Here is an 18,230-nt window from a genome sequence, read left to right as displayed (position 1 = left end):
AGGGAGGCCAAACCAAGCACGGGCAGGTCCCAAGAAAAACTGTTGAGGATGATCCAAGTTCTGCTTGGTCGACAGGGACTCCAGGTGAGCCTCTGTAGGAGCATAAGATGGTACTATACCAGCAAAGACATCTGCATCATAGTAGCATCATTCAAAAGAGAAGTGCAAATCAATATGTCGTCTTTGCTGCAAATTTTGATGATGATAAACAGCGAGAATAATCATCTGATGAAAAATATAAGATATTGAGAGAGAGCTGTTTCGTCTGGTCAAATAATTTGTCTATACAAGCAAGTGCAGGAGCTTAAACGTTTTTTCGTTAGGTTCGCAAAACTCTGTGGCCTAGGCTCGAAGTTTCGGCGCGAGTGACATCTGGTCAGTGCTTCCATGGGATGTCGGAGTCTAAAAGCGAAGGATTCTCGAACGATCCTTTTTCGAAGGTAATCAAAATATCCCGCGGAAGGGGTATAGCGGAAAACCGCATTCTTGGAAGTTAATAACGTCTGGCATATGTAAGATGTTCGGTCGTCTGATGCAATTTTGTTTCATCGTAGCTAAATAATTAATCTATTTTGTATACGAAAACAGAGGAGAAGGTTCCGTAGTATGAGATTGAAGTGTATAAGTTTCAACGCAAGAGTTTCGTTCGTTTCGCGAAAATGAGTGATTCGAAACATATTTTTTAAAAGGTGAACGCTTGTATTGCTGATAAAAATGAATGAACGAAAACTGTTTTCTTCATTTATGCAAATGTTATACATATATTATTGTTGGAAATGATAATAATTTTAATTGACTAACTATTTTATGCGACACATGTGATTGTTTTTAAGAAAATTATTTTTCACAAAAGAAACGTATCTGACGATTAAAGATACTTTTGACTCATTAAATGCACAATTTGTTATTAGTACAAAATCCCATGTCTGTACACCTTGTGGACTAAAGAGATGCAACGTGCGGTAACTTTCTTTGTGCTACTACACATTGTGGGGCAATGTCGAGGTGGTTTTCACTTTGGTCGACCACAAGAAACAAATGTCTGCTTGCAGCTCATGGTAGTTGTTTAGGCTCAGGGTAATCCTTGTGTCTTTATATTTGGTAATATAAATGATTTTGATCTTAAAATTTTCTGATTTTATTTTTGGCAACGCATTTGAAGTAGAAACAAGGACAAAATAAAAAGGTGATTTTTTGTTTTAGAACCACTTTTGAGAAACAAGATCAACAAAGTGAGAAGGCTTTCACTTGTTTCATCTGCCGCCGATCTTAGCCGATTGTTGAAGAAAAAGAAAAAGAAAAACAAAATAAAAAATACTTTTTAAAAATAAAAATAATTTTTTTAGCAATAAAAATAATAAATTTTTTATGATGATAAATTAATTTAATTTAAAATTAATCTATTAAAATTATATATTGGGAAAAAACATAAAATAATTTTTTTGAAAAAATTAAAAAATTTTTTTTGAAAAAATAAAAAAAATTCTCTAAATTTGTATTGCATTCTTAGAAAATTATAAGAAATAAATATGCCATAATTTGATTAAATATATTAGTGTTTTAGCAATACATGTAGGGTCGGTAGGGGGTTTGGTTAAATATAAAAGTGTTAAAGTGCAAATTCGTGGCAAAAATTCAGGTGCAAATTTCCTATTGAGCTTATATTTCTTCATAAGGATCTTGGATATGTCTTTATGCTCTATGAAATAAATAGACTAATTATGGATTATGCATTATTTGTATTAATTTTATTAGTGATGCTATATAGATTGATTTTGTAGTGATGAGATGTAACTATTTGACTTAAATGAAAAAAAATTGGGAAAAGAACTTGTTATTGAGAATAAAAATGATGTGAAGTTACCAAACAAATTTCTGTTTCAGGAACAGAAATTTTGTGCGGCTGCCAAATACGTTCTGATACTCTAAAATTCATCTAGGAAACAGAATCATAAAAAATCAATTATGATCAGAATTGATTTTGAGAATCAAAATCGTTGTCAAATAGGCCCTAAATGTAGGAATGCAGTCACAAATTAAGATGAATTCATGAATTAAGATGAAGTAAACGAACGAATGGAAACAAATACTACTATTATAAACCACTTACATCTCCCAATGGTAATGTCACATGAAAACGCGTCTAAATGGGATGAGAAAACGTCTAATCGGGTTTAAGTCTCACTCGACGAGGAGCTACATGATGCTTCCGATAGAATTGGCATTCTCATCTCCATGGCATAAACACACGGACACAAGGGAAGAAACCTCTACCAGGCTGACATCACGACGTTTGATGCCGGCATGTTATTCTTAAGGAAAAGAATGTGCCTAATTTTTGTAAACTGGGCGAAATGCGGTGACAAATTAGAATACACATGATAGATATTTCAACATTCCCAAGGGGATCCGACCCCTATTTTCATGCCTACCATTTTAGATTCTCGATCGATTTCAAAAATGATTGATGGCGGCTTCCGAAATCATATCAAATTTGAATGCTAGTAGCATACTCCAACCTAAGGAAGGGAAGACTCTAGGCCATAGACCATGGGATGTATTTTCATAAATTCAAATAAAATCAAAGTAAAATCCTAGCTAACATTACAGTCACCCAATTAATATAGAATAGAAAAAAAAATGCATTTACTAATAGAGAACCACGATGCTCAAAATTCATGAGGTCCACAACCCAGGGGGTACTGAATTTCTAACACAATCATCTCCAGAAAGATAAGCAAGACTCCCAAATAGTTAACAGAAAAAATGTTGAGCACTAGAATGCTCTAGCCAAATCCACCCAAAACGAGTTGCTAACTGAGATGCATATTTAATATTATAGTCATATTATTTGCTAAAATTATAATCTTTTTTAATGTTGAGCATTTAATACCATAATGAACAATAAGGTGTAGCCTTGGCCTGCCAATGGGCATTGAGACTAGCGCATAAGTATACCTAACCAGAGGAAAAAGAAAGACAATGCCTAATTTCATGAATTTATGTAATGCATCAACAAAATACGGAAAAAGAATGTCTAAGTAATACTCAATCAAATTGTGAGAAGAAAATAATAAAACTATAAATAGAAACTAATTATTAAAATCAATATATCTATGTTTATAATGTAGAATAGGAGAAGAAAAACTTTGATTAGATAGTATATCCTTGACGGTTAAAGAAAAAAGGACTTGAGAGACCATCCAATAGGAAAGATAGAGCTGTTTCAACCCTTTTAAAATGAGCTTAACTTTTGAGAGATTCCTTGAAAGATCAGTTACTAGCTTGTCGATGTTTTGGATTGTAGCCCGAACATTTCACTTTTAGCACTAAAACTGTTCCTGCTAAAATACGAGTATTGGATATGAAAGAACCATTCCGTCGAACAAAAGATAGTAATCTTGACATGACCCTTCTTTCAAGAATGAAATGCAAAGCAATCCCTTTCTTCGGCTAAGGGTAACTGAGGAGGCAAAGAAAGGGATCAATTCCCAAGTTTCCTTGTTGGGTTCACCCAAGAAAGGATTCTTCCTCTTTTCTTTCTCTGTATAATGTGCAATGAGGATGGATGCAGGCACCACTCAAGAACCATTTCTAATCTAGTTGCTTGCATTTCATCTAGGCTCGCCGCTGTCAAATTCGATCCTTCAGTGTCGCCCGTACTCCTGGTAATTTCGCTCTTAAGTTATTTTCACCATGCATGCATCGGTTTATTATTTCATGAACTATAAGATTAGATATTTATTTTCACCAGCATTTTCATTGCCTTTGCAAGCATGTTAGACTAGTAAACTCTAGAATCACGTAAAATCTTCGACAAACAAATCACGGACCTCCTGTAGTGGATCTCAAGCTCTGCGCTTTCACAAGCAACAGCAAAACAACTAAAGCCTCGTTTTTGTTTTATTTTATTTTTTCAGCCTAGTCTCATTGCAGACGCAATGCTTGTGTGAAATAACCTGTAACAAGTCTCTGAAAATGACATTTGTTAGTAAATTTAGGAAATTGTGTAAAGGAATAGTCTGTTTATGCAATATGAAACAAACCCTACGTGAGAATATCATCGAATTATGCATCAAGGATTGTCAGGCATAGAGAAAAATGCATTCAATTTAAAATAATGAGTAGGACCAATCATATTACTGGTAGGAGGATGAGCATGTCGCAATTTAACAAAAGTAGACATGTGACGTGCATAATAAATTATTCAGAACAAGACTAGGCATACTTCAAAATGAATAACAAACTGTTATTATCATAATGAAATAAATAGCTAATGCACGTTTTTATGCATAAAAAGAATAATAAACGCTGTTTCAATGTTTGATTACTTGTGCTCCTGTAATTGTTAAAGAAAAGATACAAATTTTAACAGAGTGAAGGATCCCAAACTAATTATTATGATTACGATAGGATACTGAAAAAATAAGAGACTGTTTTACATATTGTGTATGCCAGAAAAAGCGAGGGGTATGTCCGTCATTTTTGGCCCTGCATGGGAATATGTTTAGTATCCCAAAATGTAGGATTTGTACACTGCATAATGTGCAAGTTTTGTAATTATCTAGTGTGGGAAGACATCTTTAAGGCAGTTTTTTCATTTATTTCGAGAACAAGAAACAATAACGCAAGAAAAAAAAATATGTAGAACCGTTTATACATAGGAAGCAAATAATTTCGAGAGATTAGCAAGGAGAGTGAACTTCCATCATGATTTTTTTTAAACAAATACATTTTGTTACCGAAGCATAAGATTTCTGTTTTCACATAAAGAATCCCTATCCCAATGTGCATTGCATGATACGTATAACTACACACACATATATAGTGACTAGTTAATCGTAGCTCACATCTCAGAGTACCCGAATCAAAGCAAAATACTATTTCCTACGTTTAAAACATAAGCTTCGTTACCAACTTTGTCATACATAAAATTCATCCCAAGAGAGTAAAGAATGATCGGTCATCTTTTGACAAAAAGGCAAAGAATGAAGCCTCATAAAAAATTGAAGTGTTCTTGCGGGCATTGGACGCGACCTCGGTGGGTCCGAATGTTTTATTTAGACTTGCATGGATGATCAAAATTCCTATCTATAACAGGTCAAGTCGTTCATAGAAGTTCATAATTAGATTTGTCAAGCTTGCAATTTGCCAGTCTCAGGTGAGCATCAACTTTAACTTCTTATACACGTCATGAGAAGCCTCTAGGCTTGGACCGACTGAACTAATATATTCCGATCCACAGAGGGAAAGAGAGAGCAAAAATGGCAGAAGCTGTCGTCAGCATTGCTGGAAAGATCGTTTCTATTCTCGGTTCTCAAGCAATAGAAACAGTTGGAAAGTTTTGGGGCGTCAAGCATGAACTCAAGGAGCTTAGGGACACTGTCTCCAGGCTTCAACCTGTACTAGACCACGCAGAAGAACAATACCATCAGACTCTCCATGTTAGAGTTTGGGTTGAGGATCTAAAAGACGCTTTCTATGAGGCACACGACGTCCTTGAAGAATTCAACATCGAAGCTATTCGACGAGAACTGAGGGGCCACAATGAAATGATCAAGGAGGTAAAGACATTTTTCTCAAGTTCAAACCAGCTTGCTTTTAAATTGAAGATGAGTAACAAAGTAAGAGCAGTGAGGGAGAGAATACAAGCCATTAAGGCTGAAAAGAAATTCCACCTGAATGAGCGCCCCGTGGATTCACACATAGAAAGAGAGTGGAGGAAGAGAGAAGAAACGCATTCTTTTATACGTGAGGGAGATATTATAGGGAGAGATGATGATAAGAAGAAGGTCAAGGATTTTTTAATGGATTCAAACGTGAAAGAGGATGTTTCCATTCTTCCAATAGTTGGCATTGGGGGGCTTGGAAAAACAGCTCTTGCTCAGTGTGTGTATAATGATGAGATGGTTAGCAAACAGTTTAACATGAAAATGTGGGTTTGTGTCTCTGATAACTTTGACAAGAAAAAAATAGTGAAAGATATGATAGCTTGTGCAAAGAAGATAGAACCAACCGGGGTTACGATGGATCAGTTGCAAAGTGAGCTGAGGGGAGAGATTGATGGAAAGAGATACCTCTTAGTTTTAGATGATTGGTGGAATGAAGAACAAGAAACATGGTTGAGCTTGAAAACTTTATTGGTGGGAGGTGCTAGAGGAAGCAAGATCCTTATAACTACACGCCTTCCTCTAGTTGCGAAGATCACTAGCACTACGCCGCATCATCTTCTTAGGGGCTTATCTGAGAGTGCTTCTCTTAAATTATTAATGCAAATGGCTTGTTGTAATGAAGAGGAGAAAAAAGATCCCAACATGCTAGCTATTTGTAAAGATATTGTTACGAAGTGCTACGGGGTTCCATTGGTTGTTCGAATTATTGGGAGTTTACTTGTTAAGAAAAGTAAGCACGAATGGTCGCAATTCAAAGAAAATGAGCTCCCAGACGTGTCTCAAAGGGAAGACGGCATAACATTAATTCTTAAACTTAGTTATGACCATCTTCCCTCACATTTGAAGCGATGTTTCGCGTTTTGTTCATTGTTCCCCAAAGATTTTGTGATGGACAAGCGGACTTTGGTCGACCTTTGGATGGCAGAAGGATTTATCCTGCCATCGAATAGAAGACAACATTTAGAAGACATTGGTCATGGATATTTCATGGATCTACTTTGGAGTAACTTCTTCCAAGATTTTAAACAAGATCCAGACACGAAAGAGGAGACTTGCAAGATGCATGATTTGATGCATGATCTAGCTTGCATGGTTGCAGGGACCGAGTATTGGGTGGCATGGGATGACAGAAAATCCGTTCACGAAAGAACCCGTCATATATCCGTGGGTGACCTTCCAATCTCACGCCTGAAAGCATGTCCCCCGAGGACATTTCTTTCTACTATGCCACCGCAAAGAAGTGAAGTAGATCTATGCCAACTCATGCAAAGTTTCAAGAGGTTACGCATCTTGGATCTACACTGCACATATGTCGAGAAGGTGCCAAGGTCCATTTGTAAGTTGAAGCATCTCACATATCTCAATCTCTCTCACAATACAACACTCAAAAGGCTTCCTAACTCCATTACGAGATTGCAGAATTTGCAAACGCTTAATCTCTCTGGTTGTGATTCCCTTGAAGAATTGCCAGAGGGCATAAGGCGATTAGTGAGCCTTCGGAATCTAGACATAGACGGCTGTAAAAGGCTTAGTTGTGTACCGCGCGGACTGAGGCAATTGAGTTCTTTGCATAGGCTAACGCGTTTCATTTTACCCAAAGATAAAGCTCTTGCTAAGAATTATTGCGAACTCGGGGAGCTAAATGGGCTTAATGACATCCGAGGACGACTTTGCATTGAAAATTTAGGAAGCGTGACGGATGTAGCAGAATCCACGATTGCGAACTTGATAGGGAAGCGTTTTCTAGAATCTTTGGCACTTAGTCGGGCCAATTTCGACGCCGATGACGCGATAATCAAGGTTAGAGATGAGGCTCTATTAAATGGATTGCAGCCGTCCTCAAATCTAGAGGAGTTGGCGATCAAGGGATATAAAGGTGAGAGGTTTCCAAGGTGGATGTTGAACAATAGCCTTGTGTCTTCCTTGCCAAATTTAGTTGAGTTGCGATTATGGAGATGCACGAGATGTAAATGGCTCCCTCAATTAGGCCAACTACCTCGCCTCCGGACTTTAGAGATTTATGGGATGAGTAAATTGGAATTCATCGAGTCAGACCATTCATTCACTTCAACAACGACATCATTTCCTAGTCTATTGAGATTAGTGATCCATGGCTGTGAGAAATTGAAAGCCATGCCACGAACTCCACATCTTAAGGAGTTAAAGCTGAGTAAGGCCAACCTAGCGTTGATAAATCAGTTAGTTGGCCTTAACAAGTTGAAGACTCTGGATATAAGTTTTATGTACCGTCTAGAATGTTTGCCTGAGGAGTGTTTGAAAAGTCTCACCTCACTCGAATCCCTTCGCATCGGATATTGTCCTATGTTGACTTCCGTCTCGTCACTCGGAATGAGACATCTATCCAGTCTCGTGGATCTCTCTATCTTGAATTGCGCGGAGTTGGATTTATCGAAAGAAGAAAGCGGCAACATCATCATCTTGGATGGAGGCCTTCTTCACAATCTCCGCTCCGTGATAATCTCGTGCCTTCCAAAACTAAAATATCTCCCGCAGTGGCTTCTACAGGCCAGCAATCTCGAGCGTCTCGAGATTTCGATTTGCGACAAATTGAAGGAATTACCAGAGCAGATCGGGGACCTTCAATCGCTTCAATGGCTTGACATCACAAGGTGCCCCTCGCTGACGTCATTACCCGAAGGAATACGAAGGCTTGCATCCCTTACTTACCTAGACATCCTCGATTGCCCAGAATTGAGGAAGAGGTGCAAAAGAGATGGAGGCGAGGACTGGTACAAGATTGCTCATATCCCCCACATTGACATAACAACAACATGAAGAAGGTATGTGATTCGATTTGCTTGAGAGAGAGAGAGACATGTCTCTCGCGAGGCCTAATTCTGATTATTACACGCATTTTTTGTTGTTCCTTCCTCCCCAAATGCCTTTTTGACTGGTGATTCGATTGGGGGACACATCGCTTATAATTCCTTCCCTACTTCTTCTCATGTAGACTCTGATTTCTCTTGTAATTCACTCTCGTCTCAGCTTCTTCTTCTTCTTCTTCTCTGAATGCGACATCTATCCAGTCTCGTGGATCTCTATATTTGGGATTGCGAGGAGCTGGATTTATCGAAAGAAGAAAGCGGCAACATCATCATCATCTTGGATGGAGGCCTTCTTCACAGTCCCGCAGTGGCTTCTACAGGCCAGCAATCTCGAGCGTCTCGAGATTTCGGATTGCAACAAATTGAAGGAATTACCAGAGAAGATCGGGGACCTTCAATCACTTCAAGTGCTTGACATCGGATGGTGCCCGTCGCTGGCCTCATTGCCCGAAGGAATGCGAAGGCTCGCATCCCTCGCTTACCTATGCATCGTGGATTGCCCAGTATTGACGAAGAGGTGCAAAAGAGCTGGAGGCGAAGACTGGTACAAGATTGCTCATATCCCCGACATATTTGTTCGACAATGAAGGTATGTGGACCTTGTCTGCTTCCCAGATTTTCACGTGAATAGATGCTCGATTTGTGTTTCGACACATCGCTGAAAGGTTTGGACATCTCCTTGGATGCAGAAAATTTTATACCCCTACATCACCAAAACCCTAGACTCATCATCCTCCATTGCCATTTGCATCTCTCTCTCTCTCTCTCTCAGGAAGCGATTGAAGCGAACAAGATGGAAAGAGAAGGAGTGGGAGGGAGCTACTGCGGAATTCGCTCCCTTGGCCAACTATAGAAGCTGCTGCGGCTATCGCGTAATTCTCCGTGCGCCCAGCCCTCTTTTCTGTCCGGCATGATTTCCACTCTCGAAAGCACGAGAGAAATGAAGACAATTTATGCTCCTCATCATCCAACTCCGAGCTCGTTAAATCGGGCTCGCCACTCGTGCTGTAGATATGGTGTGCAATCTGCTTATTTGATTTCACAAGGAGCGAAATGCCTGCACAGTCCCATGATTCTGGAAAACTCTCACCATATGAAGTGCTGAAATGCTTCTGGTTTTGCTTCCTTTAAAATTCAACTTTTTACCTCAATGTGTTTCCATAGAAACGGAGGTTCTGGCATGGATCTGCGCAGCAAATCCAAGGTATGAATGGCGACCATAAAATATGTAGCATTGTCCTTTTTCGCATTCTACATGATACTGATCTGTTAATGCCTGAAATCAGGTGATCCCCAGACCTGTTGATCACCCGTCTGGACTTCCAAAGTACCGGTCAAGCTCCAGGGGAGGATAGTGAAGTGATCTTATTGTTAGCATTTGACAGCAACATCGTGTAAACTAAAAGCTGCAAATTGTTTAGTATTCTAGTAGAGTTTCTAAAGTCGCTCTGTGGAGAATTTGAAGGGAAATGCGAGGGGGGGAGGGAGGGAGGGAACGGAAATGCACATTCTTCATTTGCTGTTCAGCCATTCTTCGGAGGCTCTCAGGTAAATCATCTGCCAATTTGAGTGCCATCTTAAGCAATTGAATAAATGTTTGACATTTAAAAGATGTCTTATGACAGTTGGACTGGGAGTCTAATGACTCTAATCTATGACTTCGCCATTTTGATCACTGCAAGGTTGTCCTGCTCATTTTGTTTGGTTGACAATTGACCTCTTCTTCATCTCTTCGTGACAACAATGTTTGCAAAAGAAATGCGTTTGTACGAGGCAGGATTAATGAACAAAGCGGTAGCCTTTGTTGTCGTTTCTTTTTATGACTAGATCAATCGTTAGCAATTTTAAGCCTGTTGTGGACCTCATGTAGACTCGATTTCTCTTGTATCCACTCGTCTTAGATTTTTCTTGTTCTTTGACTTCAATTGGTCATACTGATTATTGCTGTGTTCAGGTAGTCTTTCTCTGCCATGGCGATATCTGATGGCTATTTTTGCCAAAGATTTTGGCCAGAGCAATTTGCAATTATGCCAAGTTTGTGAAAGAAGAAAGTACTGCAATGCGATTGCCTTTGGATTCCGAGAGGAAAGAATTAGGTGCACTGTCAAAATTCATGAGTTGATCATCCATCATATCTAATGGAATATCAGAATAACATGTTTGCTGATTGATCCTTGGTAAGGTGGTTAATCTCTTGAACTGTTGCGCTCTGCAGTCTGCTTCCTTCAACTATGTAACTGCCCTCAGTTTTTTTACTTGTTCACAAGCTCTCTTTTGGGAATGAGGCCTGAGAGTAACCTTGAAATGGTTCTAAAAGGATAAGTATAGTTATGCCATTGTTTTTCAGTTTATTTTTCAGGGAGAATGCGGTAGGGCAATCAATAAGACTCGCTATTTTGTGCTTCAAAAATGTTAGTTTTTCCTACTTGAAACTAGTCTTGAAAAAGCGATTTTCTACTTTTTGGCGCTGTATTTGCTAAAGAGACCCCTTCTTTGAAGTACCCAGTCCATATTTTTGTCTTTTCAAAGCTAAACTCTCGTGCATAGCAGAAGGCCAAGTCATAGAAACAGAGCTCGTCATTTGAACTATCTTCCATGAGATAAGCTCCCAAGTTTTTTGGTTCAGAAGATATGTCTATTCCTCACACTGCTTTATTTTTCAGACTAGGCAGAACCGGCGCAGATTTTGGCACCGACAACACAATGCCAGATGAGGGTCACAAAGAACTCACTGACCACTAGTCCCACGACAGCAAACACATGGATTTCTCTCTTACTGAGACTGAAGAAGAGTGGAAACACCAAGAGCTTTTCTAAGTTCAAGGGGTATGCTTTGAAGTCCGGGAACAATACTATTGCAGGCTTGAGAGTGTTCTCAACTTGGACATCATGCCCTACACCATTAAGATAATCGCATATTACCAGTGCAGTACACAAAAAGATGAACAATACCTGAACTACTCTGTGCAGAGATTATAAGTTCGGCTTTTTCTTCAATCCAACGTCAGAATAAGTATGTCATATTTGTTTATGCACATTCAGCAAGTGACCCTTTCTTTTCTTTTCTTTTCTTTTTCAATTTCTACCTCAGCAAATCTTGCTTCACATTTTGATGATAATCTAACTATGAGACAAGATCAGAGTTTATGGCATAGATCTGCACAGCAAATCAAAGGGTATGAATGGCGACACTAAAATATGTCGCCATCTTGCCTGTTTTTACGGTAAAACACAAAGAAAAGCACAGGACTATTGCCATCGACACCGGCTTCTTTCATGCTGTAGGAGTACCAAGCGGGACCAAGCGTGGGAATTGAAGCAGGAGATTATATATGGCGTTCAAGATAACTTCTTGAGGTGAAATTACAATTACTTGCTCAAGAAATAACCGAATGCCATTAACCGCACACAGAATGAGTGCATACGTACATGTTGCTTATATAACAGAGAATAACTGAGCAAGCTAGTGTTGTGCTCGTGTTAGATCCGAAGCCAATAGAGGTCGCTGACTTCACTATCACCATTGACTCAACATATTATCCCAAAGTTGATAAAAAAATGTTTCCTCCCTTCTCAGGATGACTGGAATGGCGCAGGATGCCACACTAACTACAAGTTCACATCATAGAAATAACATGGACTTCTGCAATACAAGAAGCATGAGAGAAGAGGGAGGCATTGATGTGATAAAGAAGCCAATTCTGAATCTCTCACTTCCCCATGAGGAGCACATCAGCGCTTATGGAGAAGAAAATGAGAGGAGGTCGACGGGAAAGCAGGAAACAGCCAGCATCGACGCATTTTCTTTGGTAATGCTCAGAAGAAACATACCAGCTGCTAGTCAAATTCGAAGATTGCCCATTAAATTGAAACTCAAATTTTGTTTTGTGATGGCTGAATTACTTCAATTACGCTATGCAGGGAGTTGCCAATGGTGGTTGCGCTAGCTTAGCTTAATCAGCTCTTGGTCGACTGTGTTTGCTACTACTCTACCTCTCTAAATGCCTGAATGTGTGTAGTTCCCCTTTCGAAAGCTGATGGATGCTTCTTCTGACGGCCCAAAAGACACCCATGTATCATGTATGCCAATCCATATGCTCTCTCTCTCTCTGTCTCTCTCTGTCTCTGTCTCTCTCACCTATCATTTCCATCTTCTTTTCCTTTTCTAAGTTCATTCACATGCCAGGCTATCCACAGAAAACTATGTTGATGTTTGATGCGGGCATGTCATTCTTAAGCAAAAGAATGTCCCTAATTTCTGTAAATTGGGGGAAAATGTAGTGACAAATGAGAATATTGGGATACGCAGTATAGATGTTTCGACGTTGCTGCTGGGATTCGACCCCTATGTTCACGCCTACCATTTTAGACTCTCAATCGACTTAAGAAATGATCAGTGGAGACTGTCAGATTAATTTTAGATTTGTCCATCCGAAAGCAAAAGTTACAATTTTTCGAAATGAAAAAATCTGGTTTGTGGTGTGGTCCGTGTGGAAAGGCGAGGCGCTATGAGCTAGACTACCTATTGACTAATTGAATGCTAGGTAAGCAAATTGGATGGTATTTGAAATTGGTATTCCATTGTGAACTGATCCGCAAGAAAAAATGTTAATATCTCATTAAATGTCGTATATTTTCAAAAATAGAACAAATCTTAGCTGGTAGTTCTTTTTGTATTTACGTTTAAGAAATGGGTCGACACACTTCATCGTAATTGCATATTCGCTTACACTTAAATAAAAGAAAATTTACTTTTTAACTTTCTCGCAAAAACATAAAAATTATACAGAGTTCAGGTTATTATGAAAATATAAGATTGTATGTGAATCCATGTATTATCATTTGAATATTGTGAAAGTTTCAAGAGTTTTGAACTTCAAGACATGTTTAAGTGTTCAAGCCACTAGAAGATTAACCAAAAGTAAAAAAGTAGAAGTTAATCACATGTCATCTTCATTTTGGTTGTTCCGCGAAAAATTAACTATATAAAGAGAATTTCCTCATTTTTCAGCATTTGATGTTTAAGAAAATGAATTAACGGAATATTTACGCGTCAATTTGAGAAAACAAAATGTCATTTTTTACAAAATTAGAAATTATATTTCGGAACCACCGCTGAAATGTCATGTTATCCTTGTGTGGTTCGCCATAACCCCGGTTGTTGCACCAGGTTCCTAGGTATGTCAACTGGGTACCTAGGTCCGGGCACATAGAAGAAAGGTCTTGTAGACTTGGAGGTCAATTTGTGTCTTGAGAAACTTATTGATTGTACTAGTAAAGATCACAATCTAATCCTTGGATAGAGCAACCGATCATTCTTATCCACAAAAAAAAAAAAATGATTCACTTATTCAAAATTTGAACTAATGCATGTACAAATATGTGTCTTCAATGTAAATCATTTCCCTCGAGTCCAAAAATCAATGTACCAACACCATAAAAAAGATAAAAAAGTTGCCTGTAACTATCTCTCTGGTTTGTCCGTCAAGGCCCTCTAGGGTTGAAGAATGAAGAAGCAGAAAGAGGACAAAATGAAAAAGACAAGCAAAAACAAGTGAAGTTCTCCCCTCAGTTTGCTGCACAATGCCCCTCTTTTAAAGCGATAAGTATAGCATAAATGCAATAACTTTCATATAGCGCTCACTTGAGTGCCATAACTTATTTTTTGACCACTTAAGTGTCATAACTTCTAAAAAAACGTTCACTTAAGTATCATAACTTTCAGTCGATAACTTAAGTGCCAATTTTTATTTTAAAACGTTTACCCAAGTGCTGTAAATATGGTATAGCATAGCACTTGTGATTAACGTTCTTAAAAAAGTTATGGCACTCAAATGAGCGCCATACGAAAGTTATGACACTTATGATGTTCTTATATCTTTTTCAAATGAAGCCATCTCAGTCGGATTAGTAATTTGGCCTAGCTATTCGGTCTCCGTGTCGGCACTCAATCTGAACGATCTCTCTTCTTCTTCTAACAAAAATTTCAAATTTTTTCTTTTTTTCCATTCCTCTCGCTTTCTCTTCTTCCCGAACCATACCCCAAGGTTTGCCCAACATCACTGTGCTTGCCCAACCCTTCTAAGTCATCATGATTAGAAGCTAGAGAAACGAATGGCTAATATAGAAGTTGCAAGCCAAAGCCATTATGTCACTCTTACAAAGAAGATGATATCCCATAATATTCATCAAAACTCTTAGAATATATGTTTCCTGCAATCGCGCGATTCGTTGGCGAGATCGGTTTCTCACGATGCGAAACGGGCACAGGCTAGAGAGAGAGAGAGAGAGAGAGAGAGAGAAGTGTTTCCGCTGGACATCAAATACATATGCTACACAGCTTCTCATACAATTCTGCTAATGAAGAGCTAGATCTCTCTCTTCATCATCACTTCTCTAATGGGGACTGTCTCAGGACATGCCTCACGGAGCTAGCAGCACCAACTGGCGGTCCATCTCGAGGCTTCACTGTCACGTATCCCTCGGCATCGATCCCCGTCTCATACCCAGGAAGAGAACTGATGATCACTCGTCCCCGCAAAGAAGAATCACCGCGCACCTCCATATTATGTACAAGCGGGTCCACCGCTCTCTCACGAGCTTTGAGCACTGCCGCCGCCTCCGGAGCTTCGGCTTGCGCATCAAGTGCATCATCCCAAGTTCACTGGCTTGTTGGGCGTGACTCCAAAGTTGTGGTTCCGGCGTTCTGACTTTGCCAAGTCAATCTGTGTCTAAGATCTTGGACTCTTCATACACATTTAAATAGCAGAAGCGAGCAAGCGAAGCTCCTCTGATAGGAAGGAGAGCAATCTGCTACTGCCCGGGTGACACTTGTCGGGACACGATTGGACAGACAGGTGTGGGGCCTGCAGGGGCGGAAGATGACAAGGCAGACACATCAGCTTGTTCCCTTGCCACTTCAGAGGGAAAGTGGCTTCGGTGTGCCTTGTGATTTGTCCTGCCGTGACCGGGATCGAGCTTTCGTGCGTTAACTACTCCCCTCAGAATCTCAGCATCTCAGGACATGGTCGGATAGATTGCATGGGGCTCTTATTGTAGTGGGTCAAATCAACCTTTAAAAACATCAAAGGCACTTTAAAAAAGATCAGTCCAAGATAGTGCTGTGCAATATGGATCACACACTTGGGTTGAACAGTTCCTTTGCATATGGAAATCCAAGGGGTATCCACAGAGTTTTGAAAGCCAAGTTCACTCATTTTACCCGGTCGGACTACAATCCTATTTCAAGGAACCGTTTGATTCCCTAGAGATTATAGTTGTTTGGTGATTTTAGATCTATATCATCTCGAAATTACTTTATTTCACACTTATAAATTGACTATCAACCCCTTGCACAACCAATGCAGGATAACTCCAACAATATGTCTCCCACACTTTGGGCTTAGGTCGGAGCAGCAACAACCCTCTCCGAGTGACTGTAGCATCGGATAACCTAACAATCCCCCCCTCACAATTCGAACTTAGGTCGAAGCAGCAACAACCCTCTTTGAGTGACTGCTGATTCCACAGTTGTTGGTAACTCAAGCACTAATACCCGTGTTGGGTGATCTTGGACCTCTTGTACCTCAAAAGCTAGCTCAAAGGGTGAGACTTTCTCTCACGATTTCAAACTAGAACGGCACGTCATGCAAGCACCTGGGTGAGCGGAGACCCGAGCGGATGATATGGTGCTAGTGACGGACCCAAGCGGGGTTGCAATGGATGGTATTGGAGCCGTTATGGATGGAAATGTTAAATGCCAGATAATGTCTCTCAACCCAGACGACCCATGCTTGGGCTGTTGCGCTGGCACATAAATCTTACACAACCAAGAGTTGTTCTTGCAAGGTTTCTTTTTTATATGGTTGAGAAAGCTAATTGCTTTTAAAAAAAGGTAATTGTGTGTTACAATGGATAAGAGATTTCTGGCTTTCAATTGTCCTCTAGTTAATAAGTATTCTATCCTAGGCACTAAAATTGGGTTCGAGCCTCACCATCGTGTTACAATATTAACATCAAGTTCCCGGTTCATTGAACACTTTAAACCTTTAAAATAATCTGACAATGATCCTATAAAAAAAAAAAAAAAATTTAACGTGGGACTAAGAAGGCATCTAAATTGGATTCTTTATTCTCGATCCGACGAGGATGTTGGTTCATTTCACACACTAAAAGTCAGAAAACACCTAAAAGATTAAAATTAGAAAGCTGGCATTCATCGTTTGGTGGGATGCGGATTGAAAATTTTGATCGACAAATCTCCAGCCGTCTACCCTTGTATCCGCGCATGGGGACGAAATGTTTCAATTTGAAGTGACCTTTACTCATTTTTTTAATGAATCTTGTGACGGGTATATTTCAATTTTTGTATTCTTAGGGATATGAAACTTTCACATAGATATATATTGGCACGTGAATTTTTCATATTATTCCGTAATTTTCTTAATTTCGGAAGTGATTTCGAATTTTGACGGAAAAGCAAAGAATTGTTCTTTACGTTTTCATTAAAGTTACATACAGATACAGCCCCCTTTTCCCCCCGTCTCATTGAGTGAATTTGCGTCTTTATATGATGGTCGTTTTTGGCACTTTTCTGGATTTTTTTTTTCTTATTTCGATTTGGAATATATAATGGTTGCAACTATCCTGTTTATTTGGAAAATCTCAATCCCCATGTTAATGCCATCCAGCTCAAGTATAGTTCACCTTAATATAAGATATTTGAGACGTATGTAGAATCGATTGGGTCCCGACAGAACAGACAAGATTTTCCAGTTGATTTTTTGGGGGAAACAAGCAAAGACAAGACACCTCCCCGTTCGTACACGTTAAAAAGAAAGCATTTTATATCATCTCATATATGTCGGAACATATATCGAGTTCCCAAATTGCTTGGATATTCCTTCTGAAAAGACGGTCTCGTTAGGTTATTTAAAGTTGAATATTCGTTACAACAATAGATAGAGCCATCAAAACCTCAACCACGGACTTGTCAAATGGTGCCCTGAGGCTAGGATTGTTACGACTGAGGCTCGTAAAATCTGTTAAACATGTTCATTCCGTTGTAAACCCAGTGTAAAGCGTTGTAAATAACTTTTTTCTTTGGTGATAAAGTCCGTGAAACATTAAACTTTACAGACACGTTTACGATGAATGTACGTACGCCTACGATAGTTACGATTGGGCAATATGTGAAGGACATCTCTCGATCAAAAGATCAATCGAGATGATATATTCAACCAAAGCGAATCACGGAAAAGTTAAAGCTGAAAAGGATGATTGATTTGCAAATGAAAAGAGAGAAATTTACACCATCCTTGGCCTTCAAGGGACTAGCAAAACAGGGATCAAGAGTACTTGTGCCAACAAAGAAGCATGGAGATGCACACCCTCATGATGTAGAGCTTCCCCTTCTTCTGCTTCACCATCCTCTTCCATTTGCCAAATCTCTCCCCCATTGACCGGCGACCCTAGAAATCCCTAATTATCTCAAGCATGCCAAATATTTGCACCTCTCTGAAACATCACAACCCAATGTTCAGCCTGTGATCTTATCTTTATATCGTGGCATTCGAAAAATCCTTTTCCAAGGGCCCATCGTTGTCGAAAAACATCAGTATGTCAATATCGTCATATGTACTTCCTTTCTTTTTTGTGTGGAACCGATTCGTCAACTTTCTAACTTGTTCATCAGTTGAAGTTGTCGGTTTTG

General features: G+C 39.4%; 3 protein-coding genes across 6 annotated transcripts in view; all 3 read left to right on the top strand.

Annotated features, from left to right (window-relative positions):
• LOC115757428 (DUF21 domain-containing protein At4g14240-like) overlaps positions 1-634 on the top strand; it is a 33,501-nt gene extending 32,867 nt beyond the window's left edge. Inside the window, exons 13-14 of one of the 4 annotated variants that reach the window (XM_048280166.1) lie at positions 3-84; positions 334-634. In XM_048280166.1, the coding sequence (XP_048136123.1) occupies positions 3-84; positions 334-497 (246 nt within the window). In that variant the 3' untranslated portion in view covers positions 498-634. Of the gene's footprint in view, positions 1-2; positions 85-323 lie in introns of all 4 variants that reach the window. The other 3 variants (XM_048280172.1, XM_048280173.1, XM_048280171.1) reach the window with 3 other exon arrangements.
• LOC115744916 (glutamine synthetase leaf isozyme, chloroplastic) overlaps positions 1-18,230 on the top strand; it is a 645,880-nt gene that overhangs the window by 18,104 nt on the left and 609,546 nt on the right. The gene's annotated exons all lie outside the window — the stretch shown is intronic.
• On the top strand, positions 5,250-9,105 carry LOC125315398 (putative disease resistance protein RGA1). Its single transcript, XM_048280116.1, has 2 exons — positions 5,250-8,422; positions 8,679-9,105. The coding sequence occupies exons 1-2, from the start codon at positions 5,265-5,267 to the stop codon at positions 9,103-9,105; spliced, it is 3,585 nt and encodes a 1,194-aa protein (XP_048136073.1). The 5' UTR covers positions 5,250-5,264.

This window comes from Rhodamnia argentea, chromosome 6 (genome assembly GCF_020921035.1).
Source record: "Rhodamnia argentea isolate NSW1041297 chromosome 6, ASM2092103v1, whole genome shotgun sequence".
Taxonomy (NCBI): Eukaryota; Viridiplantae; Streptophyta; class Magnoliopsida; order Myrtales; family Myrtaceae; genus Rhodamnia; species Rhodamnia argentea.
This window is presented reverse-complemented; position numbering and strand designations above follow the sequence as displayed.

Coding starts and splice junctions, on each gene's coding strand:
- LOC125315398 (XM_048280116.1), top strand. CDS start 5,265: ATGGCAGAAGCTGTCGTCAGCATTGCTGGAAAGATCGTTTCTATTCTC. Junction 8,423..8,678: donor AGAGATGGAGGCGAGGACTG/GTACAAGATTGC, acceptor CTCTCGTCTCAG/CTTCTTCTTCTTCTTCTTCT.